Source organism: Convolutriloba macropyga, chromosome 9 (genome assembly GCF_964194025.1).
Source record: "Convolutriloba macropyga chromosome 9, txConMacr16.3, whole genome shotgun sequence".
NCBI classification, from domain to species: domain Eukaryota; kingdom Metazoa; phylum Xenacoelomorpha; order Acoela; family Convolutidae; genus Convolutriloba; species Convolutriloba macropyga.
Window position 1 is genome coordinate 4962200 of NC_134476.1, and position 18805 is coordinate 4981004.

Here is an 18805-nt window from a genome sequence, read left to right on the forward strand (position 1 = left end):
CGTTTTTACCTCCAAACTCATTTAACATACTTTCTTCGAGTGAGCAAAGATCTTTCCTGTGGGTATCTAAATTTCTTCATGGTCTCTCGTGGGAGACAGGAGAGTGCCCTTATCATTATTTGCAACAGATTTTTCAAAGTATAGTTCTTCGATTTCCCTTTTCTGATTTTTACACAAAAGGATTAGAAAAAACGGAAACTTTACGGCAGCTGTTACAGAGGAACGTTATCAACTTGGAAACTTTGTTTTGCCCAAAAATTGAACACTTGAAATTATATCGGGAGACACCAGTTTGTAAATTACATGCATTGAGTTGCCCAAAACGACAAAGAAGCAAGCATTGTACCAATAAGAAGGCAAAACTCTTTTACCAGTGGCTGACGAATGAATCGTCGGTTGGAGAAACCAGCTCCGTCTCTACTTCAAGTGAATTTGTCTCCAAATTTGACAGTTTACAGTTGCATAACGCCTGAAAATCAGTTAACGGTTACTCTTATCAAGGAAGAAAAAATTGACACAAGAGGGCAAACAGTTTTGAGAAAACAGCAGATCGTGTGTGCTGGTGCTGAAATAGAAGCTTTCAAGAAGTATCTTTCTCTACTGGAGTACTTTCAATTGTACCATGTCTTTACAAGAGAAAATGAAAAGGTTGAAACTAACCCCTTTACCTATGCCCAAGCGTGCAGTGCCAATTCTGATGTCTCTGGACGATGAGACTCTTCCCGATGAAATCAAGCAGCTGATTAAAGAGAACAATGTAGAGTCAATTGTTTTTAGAGATAAACAAGATTCGATGAATGCAAACTATACAATCACTTACAAACAGGGAGACAACGACTCTGGATATGTTTTGTATGAATTTTTTATTGTTGAATAATTATGTAACATTCTTGAAAAGCAATTTATTTTTTGAATAATTTTGTTTCAAAATGAGTCAAACCGAAGATCAACTAGATTCGGGCGAAAGCATAACTGACATGGTTTTTGACGCTGACGACCAAGAAAGACGATCTTGGATGTTTTGCAATTCGAGATTGCCTCGATCGGTTGTATAGTTTACACAAATCTTAATAATAATTTTTCTTATAACTGTGTCTCTCGCCAAGTTGGTTTTTTTCAGTCTCGACTGTGAAGAATCCACATTTTGGTTTTCACTTCTTTCTTGTACAGTTGGATACGCTCTTCCAAATCCAAAGTTATGAATAAAATTATTTCCACCTCTGACCGGTTTTTCATGGCTGTTTGCGGGCCATTTTGTTGCGGGAAAACTGAGCTCATTTTCAAAATGTTATTAGTTGGCACTTTTTTCCCAGAATTTCAAACAATTTATTATTTTTATCAGCACGATCAGCCCAAATTCCAATCGTTAGAGAAGAAACTGAACATACATTTTAAAAAATTATCTAATTTTGAACTCATTTCAGAGTTAGACAACTGCCTCCTTGTGTTCGATGACTCATGTGAAGAAATTTTTAATGACAAAGAATTTTCAAAATTAGCAACCGCAGGGCGGCACAGAAACATCAGCGTAATTTATGTTAAACACAATTTGTTCCAGCAAAGCAGATGGTCCAGAACAATTGATCTAAATACAACACATATCATATTGTTTAAATCACCACGTGACACACAACAGATTACTTTTATTGGTAGACAGTTGAATAACTCTCAATTTTTAAAAGAAAGCTATGAGCTGGCAACTAAAGAACCGTTTGGTCATTTATTAATTGATTTGGATCCCAAAACATCAGACGTCTTGCGCTACTGTTCAAATATTGTTCCTCCAGGACCATCAATTTTTTATCTGCCATCAGCTAAAGCCGTCATTACAAGTTTAAGCGATGAGAGAGAAAGAAGTTTGTATGCTGGGGCGGCTGCTAAACATATCGGACACAAAACTAAAAGAGAAGATAGAGAGAGCTCCAAATCATTTCATTAAATTCCTTTGCGAATGTTTGCTCAACATTGTCAATGGTAATGTTCCAATACGAAAAAGTTTTGTCCAAGGCTATGAAAAATCATTCAGAAAACTATTGTCTAGACAAACAAGTTTGAAAGAAAAGAGGCAACTTTTTGCTAGAGTAACAGATTTGGTCAAAACTGTTGGTTTCGCTTGTTATCGTTATTTGACAAAATCGTAATGCACACCGAAGAATTCATTTTAATTCCAAAACGAATGTTTGCTTCACATCAACCGGTAAAAAAAGAAGTTTTGGACAATCCCCTTTACAAACAGAAAGCTGCACAGCTGTCTCTTTTGCAAAGAAACCAGTCGAATTCAATGGAAAAACCAGAGAGAGCAGTTGAACCAGTTGAGACTGCAGACAAAATGATAGAAACAGCAGAAGAGGAAAAAACAGAACCCATGAGCGAAGACAGCGAGATTGAACCAGTAGTGAAAAAACAAAGAAAAAGCGAAGATTTCGACTCCATATTGTTAGAGCTAGATTTTATGAATAAAAACCAAATCAAAAGATCAAAAATCATACTTGACTTGATTAACCAATCTGAAACAGTAACTGTAGAGTCGAACGACGTTCTTCACGTAAATAAAGAAAGACTGGGCATTAAAGCTTCAACATTTCTGTACAATCTGCAGCAACCAAATAAAAAAATTGACATTGCAAAATACTCAAAAATTTTAATTGCTCTTAATATATCACCTCATCTTGTTGCAAATACACATGCCAAGCAAATCTTGGAAGCCTCGTCTGAAAGTGAACAAGAGTTTTTCCCAAGTAGAGAACAACCCAGTCGGCAAGGGCTCTCCTCTAGTAGAGAACAGCACAGTGGCTCAAAACCAACCCAAAAAAGATATAAAGAAGAACCGGACCAAACGACAGACAAAGAAGAGACCAGTCAGAAGATGTGGTCTTTCTTTTCCTGAAGTAAAAAAATTGGATCAGTTTTATTTAAAAGGACCAGCATCGTATGGAAGCATAAAGCGGTTACAGACGCAAAACAAGCTCCCTCTGGGTAAAATTCAGTCCTATTTGGAGACAAAGCCGTCTTTCACAATGTACCGTTCAATTCGATTAAAATTTCCCAGGCTTAAAGTTTTTGTGAAAGACATCAACGAAATTTGGTCTCTGGATTTGGCGCACGTTGATAAACTGGCAAAGTATAACCGCAATATAAAGTATCTTCTAGTAGCGGTTGATTGTTTGTCAAGATATTTACGAGTGGAACCAATGAAAACAAAGTACGCAACCGAAGCTGCTGAAGCATTCAAAAAGATGATCAAAAACAAACAACCCGAAAAAGTATGGGTTGACGATGGTACAGAATTTCTTGGAGCATTCAAACAATTGTGTACCAAACGTGGAATTCATTTATATAGCACCTTTAGCGAAAAAAAGTCAGCTTTTGCAGAGAGGAACATTAGATCTCTCAAAAAGATAATTCATCGGTATCTTGAAGAAAAGTGGACCTATAGCTACATTGACCAATTAGACCAATTTGTGAAAACAATCAATTCAAGAGTCAATCGAATAACAGAAATTGCTCCTAACAAAGTTACAAAAACGGATGTGCCACGACTAGTGTCATTGGCAGCACAAACAAGCTCAACTCAGAAGCCCAAGTTTTACATTGGAGACTTTGTGAGAGTAGTTAAAAAAGATAAAGCATTCAGGAAAAGTTATATGCAATCATTCACAGACGAAGTCTTTGAAATAACGGGAAAACCGACATTAAGCCCACCAACATACACCTTAGCCGACGCAGACAAGGAACCAATTCAAGGAAAATTTTACCAACCAGAATTACAACTTGTCAGGCTCCCTCTTGTTTAAAATGTCCAACAACCGGTTTGAAGACGAGTTTACTGTTCACGTTGTTTCATCAGCTTCAATGGAAATATTTGATACAAATACACTTGCATCATTTCGGAATTTTTTCAATGATGAAATTGATTCAATGATGCAGGTGATTGGAGAGTGGCGCTAAGTGAAATCATATTCCCAACCAAAATAGAAAACATAGTAAACGGAAATCTAATTGCGTACAACTTAAAAGACTTTGAAGATTCCCAAAAGATTTCTTCGGGAGCCAATGTTATTTCTAGACCTTATAGTGGACAACAATTTAGTTTTATGCCAGGAACCTTTGATACAGTGGCTCAACTTCTTGCTACAATTAAGCGCACAATTGGCCTGCCCCATTTTTCATTCAGAGAGTTGAAGAGCTCTGGGAAATATGAAATTTTATTTGGCAAGTATGAGGGAATTACGTTTCCCAGCGAAGAAATTCCCAGCATTATTGGATTTAAGGGTATTCCTGACGGCAATGGAATACACATTGGGTATAAAATGATTCCCAATGCGAACAAGTTTATGAAAAGTGATGATACGAAAGCTTATTATGGGGAGTTCCCAGCTGACCTTTGTGCTGGGAAACATCTAATTTTCATCTACACCAACATAATTGAATACCAATACGTCGGTGACACTAAGGCTCCTCTTTTGCGAGTCATTGATTCAAAACAACGTCTGAAAAACGGTAGTGTTTGTGAGCTTGAACCCACTCATAGGATAGTTTTTACAAATTTAGACTATAAGAAGCTCCTAAATCACACAATTCAATCGATTTCAATCGAACTGAGAACGGAAACAGGACAATTAGTTCCCTTTTCGGGAACTGGAAAAGTTATTCTAACACTACAATTCAAAAAATTTTCCCCTTAAAATGGATTCTTATTAAGCCAATCAAGCAACGTCTTTGCCTCACTTCTCTGGACATTATCGTCAAAGAGGAAGTGGTTTTGGAGCTCTAGCTGCAGGCATTGGACGTGTTGCGCTACCTTTAGCACGTCGTTTCATTTTGCCTACAGCGAAGCGTATCGGGAAAGAGCTATTGAAACAAAGTGTTCCAGAGTTTTTGGATGTAGTCGGAAGCAAAAAATCTCCTAAACAGGCGTTTAAAAATACAATCTCAAAAACTGTCAAAAAACAGACAGGGAGATCTCGACGAAATTCTTCACGTCGGAGGAATTCAACACGAGTCAAGCCACAGAAACCAATCAACAAACGCAAAAAAACCATTTCAACGCACAGAGCTCCAAAAAGAAGTCGGTCAGATTTTTTTGCCAGAGTGAACGATGATCGCTAATTTGTTACCATCAGAGGCAACTCACAGTTCTTTGGATTTGTTCGAAAAACCTTCTCTCTTAGTAACTTTCGATGGTAGTTTTTGTCAAAAGTTGGGCCCAGTCTACAGTCCAAATGGACCCATGTTAGAATTTGAAGTCGCCGCTGACCGAAATAATTTTATTGACTTACAGAAAATTTTCTTGGAAGTGAAATGTAAAATTGTCCAGTTATCAGAAGCTGATTTGAGATATGACGCAGGAGCAGCAACAGATGTTACGAAGACAGATGCTCCCTATTTTTGCAATAATGTTTTACATTCACTCTTCTCTGACTGTACAGTGTCTGCTAATGGACTAAAAATTTCAAACGCTAACGGAAACTATGCTCATAAAAGTTTTATTGAAACAGAATTTTCACATAACAAAGATGCAAAAAACACATGGTTGGCATGTCAGGGCTATTCCTACGAAGAAAATCCAGGAGCATTGTCAACTGTAGAAGTGAACAGAAGGAAAGCCCTAGTGAGGCAATCGGCTGAGTGCACATTTTACGGTAAAGTTGCAGTTGACTTTTTCACTTGTGACAGACATTTGCTAAGTGGTGTGACACTTCGCATTGCGTTTAGACGGTCAATAGATGATTTTGTTATAATGTCTGACGATGCAGCCAAGCACTACAAAGTAAAAATTGTCGAAGCTAATTTATATGTGCGCAAGATGACATTGAACGATGATGTCGTATCGGCTATAGAAAAGACTTTGTTAACAAGTCCAGCTTCGTATCCCTACTTGGAGACTCTAACAAAAACATTTCTGGCATCAACGGGTCTCCACAGTTGGAAACAAGAAGATATTTTTGCCAGAGAACCGATTCGTAGACTAGCAAATTGTCTGAACACTAACGAAGCGTTTCTTGGTAACAACAGACAAAATCCATTTAATTTCCGCAAATTCGACCTTGAGCAGATTTATATTTAGCGAAACGGTTTACCTGTGGCAGACAGTCCAATATCAACAAGTGATGACAAACGTCTCTACTTTAATACAATATCGGATTTAGCTTACATCGACAATGGTCATGGAATAAGTTTGACAGATTACCCGAACCATTTCATAATGGTTTTTGATTTGACCAGTACTCAACAAGCATCCCATGATTTTATTCACCCTGAGCTTACAAATTCGTCAATTTCTATTGAGTTGAAATTTTCTGCGGCCCTACCGAACAATATAGAGATTTTCATTATTGGCGAAAAAGCGAGCACAATTTTTGTTGATAGTGCAAGAAGAGTATCAAAGAATCACATTCTGACAAATTAATGATGGATGAAGATGATATTAATGATTTAATACAAGGCTGCAAAACTCTTAAATACAAATTTCATGGCGTGTTTGCGGCCAACAACTTTCCGGAAAAAATGAACAGAAACAGCTTCCTTATTGTTAATGCAGCAACTGCTGAAAATATTGGCACCCACTGGTTACTTTTATGCAGAAAGAACAATCAACTTCTGTTTGCCGATCCCATTGGTCGGCCCATTTCATCGTACAAACACCTATATCAAAGAATCATTTCTGTTGGCAACAATCATAATATCTATCAACTCTTGGAGAATCAACCAATTCAAAGTGCAAACTCTAAACTTTGTGGACTGTTTTGTATTTATATTGCTCATTTTGTTTTCAATGCTCAAAAACTTGTAAATATTAGCGATAATGAATTGATTCGTTTTGCTTTTCATATGATGTTCTAACCTTACTAACTTGAAAAATTTATTTTTTTTTCAAAACTTTACTTTTTCTTCATACACAAAGCGAACACTCAATAAATCAGAATCAATATTCAATTTTCCATATCCACTCAAAAAAATATCCATAATTTGACAAAAAGCACCAGAATGAGGACCATACAAAATTGTTTCAACTCTGCGTAAAGTTTCACTATTGACAAAATCAGTTTGAATTTGTTTTGATGGAGGCCGGCAATTGTAGATAGTCTTTTGGGCAACTACTGGCATCTTGGCACTCGTTTTGGGATTGACATTTGTTTGTTTTGCAGAGCTGCTTTTCGATAAATTGTTGTTGTTGTTAGCAAAAGCTGGTAGTCGTTTGCGCACTGACTGCGAATCAATTTTTTCTGCAGAACTGTTGAAATCGATTGCTAATTTAAGCTTTGAAAACACATCTCCATTAGTCTCCAAATTTGGTGCAGTCCAAAACAGGAACTTAAAAGCTGTATAAACACAAGGCACAGGAAAGCTTTGAAATCGTTTCAATGTTTCGTTTTCAAAAGTAGTTGTATCAATCAAAACGTGATAATGGCTATTTACTAAATTGCAAAATTCGGAATCAAAATGTGCACACACTGCATAACAATTTCCAATAGAAAAGGTAGGTTTCTCTTCCACAATGAGAAATTTGAACTGTTTCTGAAATTGTTTAAAGTAATTTGGAGAACGCTCAAACATCGCTTCAACCATCGTTGTTGACAACTTCTTTTTGAATTTTTGCTTTCTTCGCTGGTGGTGGTTTTGGCGATGACTGCTGATCAGCCACTGAGTTCTTTATTTTGCTAGCTGAAATGACCAAATTTTCAAATTCTCCAAGAGTTAACGAAATTCTCTGTTCAAACTCCTAATCTTCTGTTGCTTTTTTGAACAATTTCAGAAATACATATGTCCCTGTCCTTTCATAGGTTTTCAGCGTTGCACTGATTAAGCGCTTATCAGTTTTGGAAATATCGAAATAACAATCTCCAAACTCAGTGTCTTTAGTGGACGTGAAAGGCATAGTGTGCAACTTGTTTTATTACTTTCAAGTGTTATAATATGTAAAAGTACAATTCAATGGGAGCGGCAAGTTGGGATTAAACAAGTGTCGTCAAACTGCCTAATTAAATCCAAATGATTTGTGAATACAGCCTCAAGTACGCCTATGGCGTACTTGAGTCTGTCTGTTGTTCAAGTATTGTATAATTAACTTCAGCTGTGACCTTAGATAAGACAAAAAACATATGTGACGCTAGGTGTGTACTTGAACCAGCAGTGCAGTGTACACTGTTTATTATATGTGGACCATATGTTTATAATTTGGAACACATGTGACCCTAGGTGTGTACTTGGACCAACGGTGCATTGTACACTGTTTATTGGAATTGTCCATATGTTTATAACTTGGAACACATGTGACCCTAGGTGTGTACTTGGACCAACGGTGCAGTGTACACTGTTTATTGGAATAGTCCATATGTTTATAACTTGGAACACATGTGACCCTAGGTGTGTATTTGACGTCATTGTAGTGTACATTGGTTATTGGAATTGACCATATGTTGAACAGATGTGACCCTAGGCGTGTATTAAAATGGGAGACACATGTGAACCTACAGCAGTAGGGAAATTCTGATAAGAACAAATATTTACCAGTGTACAACGAAATGCTAATAATAAAATACGTTCTAGATAAGAACTGAGTTAGTACAAACTATAGACTGTATCAACCCATGTATAATTACTTAGAGCATGTAACAGAGCATATACACTACCAAAATTAAAACCAATTATGACCCCAGACATAAACTGTTGAATTACGCGTTGTACAATACAACTTTAGAACTAGGTATTCATTTTCTTTAAACCTTGCGTTCAGTGCACTTTGCTTTCTTTCAAGAGTTCGTTACCAGACAAACATTATTTTTCAACCGTCTTTTATCAAATTGGTTTTAATTTCTTTCTTAAAATTTGTGCAAAAAATTATGTCAGTTCAAATACTTGCTGAATCTGTTATTTCTTTCGAGCGAACATTGGTTTATCAGACAGTGTTCGAAAACTTTGTTGTGCTGATTCAACAGAAGAGACAAGGTGATGTTTGGCAAACTTACCAGCACTGTTTGATACCTAAGCTTTTCATTAACGCAATTGCTTCTTTACCAGAGAAGACAGAACCAGCAGAATGCAGTGTTATTACATCAGGGGGACATTTACCTCCAAAAGCTTTGCCAACATTTCAACATTTTGACATGGAGTCATTACCTAACGACGTTAAACGAATTTTGTTTCGTTACGATTGCGACTGTGTGCCTCTGTTTGAAAACCAGTTAGGGGCTTATCAAGCTTGCGAAAACTTAGCTGACATGTGGGGCATAAAGTTATCACCTTGCTCCCCAGAAAATCAATCGCAATTGGATTCAGCCAGCTTGCCAGTAACACCAGCAGTTGATCCGAGTCCCAGTTTGACGCCGACATCTAGTCCATCTTTCTTTGCGGGAATTCACAAGAACAATTCTACCGCTCTGCTCAGTGAAAACCAGTTTGATACAGCGTTACTTTCAGCTACACAATTTCAAACACCAGAACCAGCACGTGTTTTTGGCGTTACAGACACTCCAAAGATTTGCAACGCACCAAAGAAACGGCTACCTGAGAATTCTTTAATGGACTTATTTGATTGACTTAAAAAACTTTGATGAATCACCACCATTTTATATTGTGAGACGCTAACTTGATTTTGTTTCAATAAAGTGTGATTTCAACTTTTTGAATTTAACTTTTAATATCTGTTTTTGTAGTTTTAAAATTGCTGAGCTAAAGAAATTAAAATTTCGCAACCGATCAAGTTCGAACATGTTCAGAAAGGATTTTCATTATGACGTAAACATTCGTTTCCTAACAAACACTCAATTATTGCAACTACTATGACGTGGTGTGTGAACTATATCCATAAATACACTTCTCAATCTACAAAATTTTTGCTAACATTAAATATTAAAAATGAAATTTAAGAGATATAGCCATATTTTAGAGTAAGCGGTATTGACGCTAATTACATGCAAACTCCATACCACAGCTGTAGCATGGATTGATTTCCAAAATCAATTCATAAGTTGAAGAAATTTTCAGAAATTGAAAAATAATCAAAGAAAAATTTTGAAAAAATGCATTTCAGACGTCAATTTTTAACACTTATTTCAGTAGATGCGCTCTCCAGCTTACACTAGAATCACCTCCCATTTGTTACTTGTGGATCAAGTGAAAGAAAAAGAGCATGTTTGTTAAAAAAAACAAAAAAAAAACTAAAAAAAAAATTTTTTTTTGGCACATGACCTCTGACCTCTGACCCTAAAAAAGAGGGCTCCAAAAAATACTTGGGATGGAACTGATTGTTTAGTAAGCCTCAGCATACTCTAAAGTACAAAACATCTCATCACACTTGTCAAATTTTACTCATCCGTTATGGAGATAATTAGCCCCTAATTAGCGACTAATTAAGGGTTAATTAACCTAATTACTAATTACTGAAATAAAATTTCAAATTTTTGCAACGGATTTTTGATCACCGCTTGATGCCTGACATTATTGCTCATAAGCATCATCATCAAAAAATGGCTTCTTCACCGATTTTCAAAACATCTGGCAATCAATGTCACATTAACATCTGGCATTAATTAGCGTAGGAAGTACCCAAAGGAAAGATGTTAGATCGGCTTTCTTCACATTTTTGGACTTGTTGGGTCCTCAGTGCAAATTTATCTCATAACAGCTGTCATCAAAAAAGGCCTCAGAAAAAAGACACATAATTATGTCATGTAATTGTCATGTAATTATTAATTAATGACTTGATTGACAGAAAAATAAACTTTTTTTCTGTTTATTTTTGAGCAATTTTTTTATATGGGTCCTATGTTTTTGGGCACGGGGAGAATTTTTGCTCATCACACTTAAGAACGTAGGACAACTCTAACCACCCGTAATTGAAAATGCATAAAATAGCGCATTTTATTACAATTTTAAAAAATATCATGTTTTTCCAGCTTCTCCAAAAACGTTTTTTGAAAAAAAAATGATCAGCAATACTCTGTAGGGTTCCTTATGGTGATATATTTTGGCATAGGATTGCAATGGAGAGTTGAAAACACATCTTTTTTCTCTCATAACTAACAAAATTTCGAAATAAAGGTAACCGCCAAAACCGACCAATCAGATTGCAGCATTTTGAAATTTTGAATTTCGCGCACAGAAATTACATTCATGTTTCAGTTTTGGTGAGCTTAGTCATTTCCGAGTTATTTACTTGTTATCAAAGTTCTGTTAGAATTTGAAATTCATCAAAACTATTAGAAATGGTCTATTCATGCAACTTCTGTGACGCTACGTTTAGCACTCGTGGGAACCGTTCAAGACATCAACATAAATTCCATCCAGACGATGTTGGCCTTCCTGTTTACAACTGCTCCCTATGTGTGTTCAATTCACGGAAACTGTCTGAATTGGAACAGCATATGCGAACTTGCCACTCGAAGTTTACAAACTGCTGCCGATCGTGCTTCATGGGATTCAATGATGCGCACTTGTTTGCGCAGCATATGAATTCCCTTCACTCACTGCCCGTATTTGGACCTGAATACCAACCGAAAGAGGCTACAGCGGAGACAGCCTTCAACGGTGTGTTACAAACTTATGAAATTGTCAATAACACAGCTGACAGAGATCTTGAGAGCTTCATGCTCAATCAAAGATCTGCAATTGCAACGCTAATTGAGCAAAGGCTGAGCCAAGGACCACAGAAAGTACAATTTGCGGTAAAAGTACAGTTATTGAAGCTGCATCAAGATGAAAACGCAACCGAAACGGAGGAGCGCATTGAAATTTATGCCAACTCCCTCATGACGCCCATTTACGTAGAGGGTCTCACAAACGAGTTGTACTGGAGCATGGTGGAGAAAATGATGGCTGTCTTGTCTACGTTTGCTTCATCTGGAAGTGGTTGGGTTGTTGAAAAAATAATCAAACTTGACATCAAATTTGCCCGCTACCGACCAATTCGCGGCTCATCCTATCTTGCCTTACCCCATAAGCTCGCAAACTGTCGCGGATTACTCAACATTCGAAACCACGACGATGCCAATTGTTTCAACTATTGCTTCGTGGCAGCGTATCATGCGCATCATGGAATCAGTCTTGATAGAGATGACAGGAACTATCATATTGACAAAACATCCCCAGCAACATATCAGCAAGAGAACATTCACCAACCTGTAGGCGAATTTGAAATGCCAATGGGATTTGAGCAAATGAAAGCCTTTGAAACCCTCAATGATGTGGCAATCAACGTCTTTGGTTACGATAAAGGACAACTTTACCCTCTACGAGTCTCCTCTTTTGAATCAGATTTTGTTATGGATCTTTTACTTCTTTATGATGCCGACATTTATCACTATGTTCTCATTACTGACCTTGTGAAAGTCGTTTGTAAAGTTAGAGACCTGAAATTCAGATTTGGTTATCGCATTTGTCGTAATTGTTTCTGGTTGTGTCGTGATGGACTGGAAAGCTATAATATTCATACTGAAAATTGCTATCTAAATGCCCCTGCAGTTATTCAAATGCCATCACCAGATAAAAATGAAAACAAGTTCTCAAATTTTTCAGCTACGTGGTTTGTTCCTCTGGTCATTTATTTTGACTTTGAATCTTTTCTCCTACCCGTCGCTGGATGTGATGCAGCAACTGACCAATCATCAACACGCGTGATTGAAAAGCACGAGCCATGTGGATTTGCTTTGGCAGTTGTTGATAATCACTCGAACGTTCCCTATTTTCATCATGTGGACAGCTCAGAAGATTGTATGGGCAACTTTGTTCGAATGCTGCATTCGTTAGCAAGGGACAAACATGAACGCAAAAAACAGTTTCCTTTCTACAACGGAAGTCGGAGAAGCTTGGACAAAAAGAGCGCTACACACTGTTGGATATGCGAAGAACCATTTGACAGCGAGCTTGACCCCGAAGAGAGCATAGATTTAGACCATTGTCATTTTAGTGGCCAATTCTTGGGCTGGGCACACGAAAAGTGTAATCGAGCGAGACGGTATGTCAATTTTACGCCTGTGGTCGGTCATAACAAACAAAACTATGACTTACATCATATTTGTCTTGCTCTGAACAACTGTGAGTCTACCACAACAATAAAAATCATTCCGTCAACAGATGAGAAATACATATCAATGACATTCGGAGTTCTGATTGATACTATTACAACTCAAGAAGGAAGAACACAAAAAATTTACGAGTATTTAAGATTCATCGATTCGTACAAAATGATGAACAGTTCGCTGGAAAAACTTGTAGAAATTTTACCTGACACACATTTCGATATCATGAAAGCAATGTTCCCCTCGGTTTCCGAATCAAACGCACACTTACTCAAACAAAAAGGATATTATCCTTATTCTTATGTATGTGATCGAACAAAGTTTTCTGAGCAATCTCTACCTCCCCTCTCAGAATGGCGCAATACATTAGAAGGCGGAAAATTGGCTGTTAGTGAAGAAAATTTAGGTCATGCTAACCAAATGTGGACGTTATTGGGGTGCAAAACTTTACAAGAGTATCATGACGCATACCTTAAACTTGACTGCGCATTATTAGCTTGTGTGTGTGAGTTTCACCGTGAACTTAGCTTTCGAACATACAAACTCGACTGCATGCATTTCTACACTCTCCCCAATATGGCAAAAGAAGCGTCACTAAAGATATGCAGGGCAAACATTGAGCTGATGACAGAACGAGAACGTTTGGACATGATTGAACCGGCAATACGAGGAGGAGTAACATCTGTTTACGAGGAGCGTCATTTTGTTGCAAATAATAAGTATTTATCGGATTACCGGCCCTCTGAGGAGTCAACTTTTGCGCTCTGTGTAGACGCAAATAATCTCTATGGAGGTGTCATGCAAATGGACATGCTACCAGTGGGGGAATTCGCCTTCAACGTAGAAATTACCCTTAACGAAATCCTCAATACCCCTAACGACGCTTCAGTTGGTTATTTTCTTGAAGTAGACTTAAATTACCCTGTCCACTTACACGATGACCACCGAGACTTTCCGCTTGCCCCTACCAAAGAAATTGTTCAAGATGATTGGTTGGGCGAATATCAACTTGAGCTAAAAGAACAACACAGATTACCCAGCTCGAATGTTAAAAAGTTGCTTCAAACGCTATTCGACAAAAAGAACTATGTATTGCATTACAAACTGCTCAAATTATACGTTAGTCTTGGATTAATTGTTGCCAAAGTACACCGTGTCCTACAGTTCAAACAAGCGAATTGGTTAGCACCCTATATAACACTCAACAGTAATAAACGTCAAGCCGCCAGCAATAAATTCGAAGAGAACTTTTATAAGCTCATGAACAATGCAGTATATGGTAAGAATTGCGAATCGAAACGCAGACGAAGTAAGCTTACCATTGCACGAGATGCTGATCAAGTTCTGAGTTCGATTTCAAAGTTTGAGTTTGATCGGTTCATGATATTCGGAGATAACCTGGCCGCATTGTCCTTCCGCGCTAGAAAGATTTATTGGAATACCCCAACAATAATTGGAGCAACTATACTTGATCTGGCCAAGTATCAAATGTACAGTTTCCATTACTTCACAATGCGCGCTCATTTTGATTGTCGTTTGTTATATAGTGACACGGATAGTTTACTATATAAAATCCGGAGTACAGACTTTTAGGAGGAATTAGCAAGAAAGCCCGCTTCAGTTGTTAGTGAATTCGATTTCTCCAATTATCCGAATGATCACTATTTATACAGTACGGAAAATAAACGGGTAGTCCTCAAGTTTAAGGACGAATTTGCAGGAGATTTTATTACGGAGTTTGTGTGTTTAAAGCCGAAACTATACTCAATACTCTCAAAAAGTAAGTATTCTTTGTCTTTTCTAATGCATTTTAGTTCTATCTTTAAATTACAAAGGTTGTTAGTAGGCTCCTGAATGGTATTAGTTTTATTATTATATACATAGGGGTTAGTAAACATATAAAAACTTGATTAAAGGCTTTTTTCTCTTTAGGTTGTCGAAAACTTTCGGCTAAAGGAGTAACAAAGGCCGCTCAACAACGTCTCCGGCATGATGATTTCTTGAGCACACTGACGACAGGGAACGTGTTTCGCACTAAAAACACACGAATAATGTCCGATCATCATGTATTGGAAACTGTTACTACCAACAAAATATGCCTTTCAGCGTTCGACAACAAAAGGTTTATTCTACCCTGCGGAACAAAAACTCTACCCTTTGGACATTATGAGACCGTTGATTGTGGTGTGGATGAAATTGATTGGGGTAGTGATGATATTCAGTGGGATAATGACAGTTACTCAAACTTACTTCTCAGCTCTAGTCCAGAATGGGATAATGACTTTGTAGTGTCCCAAACTTCCTCAACAGCCGCTCTCTCAGTGCCAGACTCAACCACCAGCTCTTGGGAGACTCCCGACCCAGGATTAGTAGTAACTGAGCAGATAACTGAATCTGATATTGATACTGACGATATTGCAGATATTGACGCCAGTTCCAGTGAAAGCTTCTTTCCTGACAACCCCTTCATAAACTTTGAAGCTGAAGAAGCAAGCAGCAGCGAAGAAGAACCAGCACGCAAAATAAGACGGCGCTAATGCCAATTTAATTGCATGCAATTTTGGTGAAACTGCGTGTAGTAATACACAGTGTAAATATTTAATTTGTTTGGAGTGTTTAGTTTGGTTTCAATTCAATCTTTTCTTACAAATCTAACAAACCGGAGAAAGGCGCAAAGGGAAAGGAATAAAAGCGGAAGAAAGCTAGTTTACATGTATCACGCACGGCCGTTGTTTTACATGTAGCGCCGCCAAAGATAACCCCCTATTATCACACGTATTAATTCGAAGGATAACCCCCCCCCTATCTTAGTACCCTATTATCTTACTACTAATGTTTTGTAGTTGCATTTGCAGGCAATTTTTCTTCGATTTACAAGTGGAAAAAATTCCAGGACAACTAATAAACAGATTTTTGTCGCCCCACAATCAATCACAATAGAAGTTCTTGGATAAAAATACACAGCAAAGATATTACCAAAGTTTTAACGTTGCAAAAACGCGTTCAGAATATGGGCGCTTCGATGGACGACCGCGTAAATTAGAGATAATTTGATATCAATAATGTTGAAAATATAGTTAAATTGAAATAGAAGTTTTTGGTATTGAAAAATCATTCTGAAAAAATTTTTACAGCTGAGTCATCATGATTATATGAATCTATATGATCACTATCTTATTTTACAGTAATAAATCTTTTTTTTATAGATATCAACAACAAATTCTTCTGAGTTTTTTATTACTGTTGATATTGAACATTGCCAAGCATGATATTTTAACAATTCAGTTCTGCTATTTTGCAATTTTGCGATTGCAGACGATTATTTTGAATAATTTGGTCTCGTAAATTGATATATTTGACTGGTAGAAATGTTATTGGGCCCATAAAGTAGGAAAATTGAACGAATAGCAATATACCAATTTTTCTCAGTGCATTCTACGTAGAAAATTTAGCGAAGAATTTTTTGTAATAGTAAAAATTAGCACCACCATTTTTTCAATTGCCACATAGGGAATTAGGTATTCTACAGGACTGAAATCTTTTTCCACGGACAAGAATGTTGTTTTCATATTGACAACAGTGTGTTCAACTCTTTACTTTCCTCCTCCTAAAACATGGCAAATCAATATAGACTTAGCAAGCGTAATTATTTATCAATTGCTTAAAAAATATTGATGGTAATAAAACTGGGGAACAAGTACAAAGTTACTATTTATAGCTATTTGTAGAGCTAACGGTTAGCCATTTAACAGGTTAGTAAAATACGATATATTTGTTTTAGAGTAGGTTATTTAATCTAAAGACATTTTTTTTCTGTTTTCCATTTTTCTGTTCAGTTGACAAATTTGATAAATATAAAATTACGTTTTGTTTAATTGCTGCTTTCAACTAATATGAAGTACAACCTGAATATAACTTTGAGAAATACAAAACAGTCAATAGTTTTTTTTGCTCCTAACTAACAGAACTGCTTCAGGATTCCAAAAGCTATCTCAAATTTCACTTCACTGTATCACCAAATTTTTTTTGAATAAGTATAATGGGACGCCCTCTTTTAGCAGAACTCAAACGAAAACTTTTGACCAATTAACGCTATTTTTTAATCCTGAAGTCTGAAAATGGTTTGTTTTGTCAAAAGAAAATCAATTTTTGCATACAAATTTGGAACATTTCCTCAACTTTTGAAAAAGATAATTGGGTAAACAAAAACAATCGTCTCTTTTCACAAACGATCTGGAATCTAGTTGTTTAGCAGTTGTAAGCAAAAAACTAAACAAAAACAATCGTCTCTTTTTAAAAGCTATCTGGTGTCTAGTTGTTGAGCAGTAGCTTTTAAGCAGTAGCTGTGGAATCTAGTTGTTTCTTAGCAGTCTGATTGCTCAGTCTTCTAGTCATGTCAATTAGTATCCGCAAACAACTAGATTCCATATAGCTTTAAAAAGATACGATTGTTTTTGTTTACATTTTTGTTAACAACTGCTAAACAACTAGATTCCAGATAGTTCTTAAAAAGAGACGATTGTTTTTGTTTACATTTTTGCTAACAACTGCTAAACAACTAGACTCCAGATAGCTTTTAAAAAGAAACCATTGTTTTTGTTTACATTTTTGTTAGCACTCAATAATTCAAAACACGACACTTTTGCAAATAACCTTTTCTGTTGTTGGATTTTTTTCCCACACGAAACCACTGCAATGCTTTTGTGATATATGTAAAATTAATTTTAACAAAACTTTTCTAGATCTTCTCGAATGACCGGTCAGTTTTAAAATTATTGTTCTACTTTTTGTACAATTTGCAGATACTAAGTGACATGAAGAAAAGACAAAGCAATCAGACTAATCTACTACTAAACAACTAGACTCCAGATAGCTTTTAAAAAGAGACGATTGTTTTTGTTTACATTTTTGTTAACGACTGCTAAACAACTAGATTCCAGATAGCTTTCAAAAAGAGACGATTGTTTTTGTTTACATTTTTGTTAACAACTGCTAAACAACTAGATTCCAGATAGTTTTTAAAAAGAGACGATTGTTTTTGTTTACCTTTTTTATTACAACTGCTAAACAACTAGACTCCAGATAGCTTTTAAAAAGAAACCATTGTTTTTGTTTACATTTTTGTTAGCACTCAATAATTCAAAAGACGACACTCTTGCAAATAACCATTTAGCAGTATATAAAACTTTAAGCAAAACATTAAAAAACCTGACCAAAGTTGTCCATATGCTTTTCAATTCTCATGTCAAAGTTACTGCTGCCAAAAACCAGCATGATACAAAAATTTTAAATGGAATTTGAAAAATGGCTCCAGATTTTTTAAATGGAAATGGAGTTAAAAATGGAAGCAAAAATGTAACAAAGAGGGTCCATGATGTGCGCTCCAACATAATGTGTCCACAGCACACATCCTGATTCTTGGATTTTTGTATAATTCTATCAGAAAAACAACCAACAATTTGTAAACTAATACTTCTACGGTGACACAAACAATTGATTTTCAACAAAGCAAATTAAACCACATAAGGAAAAAATAATAGAGCAAAAGCAGGATAATTTGTTTCTTTTAAAATATCAAAAACAATTGAAAAGAACTGATATGCAAAACGCAAAAAAATTATTCCCAGTATTCCTACAACAGCATTGCGAAAAATGAAAACTAAGCTACGAAATTGACAAAATTGGACAACTACAAAACTAAAAAAAGAAAATGAAAATCACTTGCTAAAATGTTAACAGAACACCAAACCATATATCACAACCCCTATCTAATTAATGTCACTCGC

The 18805-nt window shown here is 36.4% G+C and overlaps 1 protein-coding gene across 1 annotated transcript; it reads left to right on the forward strand.

Moving 5' to 3' along the window:
- The first annotated feature begins 11207 nt into the window (after positions 1 to 11207).
- LOC142345941 (uncharacterized) lies at positions 11208 to 14612 on the forward strand. The gene has a single exon (XM_075398408.1). It carries the CDS (start codon positions 11208 to 11210, stop codon positions 14610 to 14612), a length of 3405 nt encoding a protein of 1134 aa, XP_075254523.1.
- The last annotated feature ends 4193 nt before the right edge of the window (positions 14613 to 18805 follow it).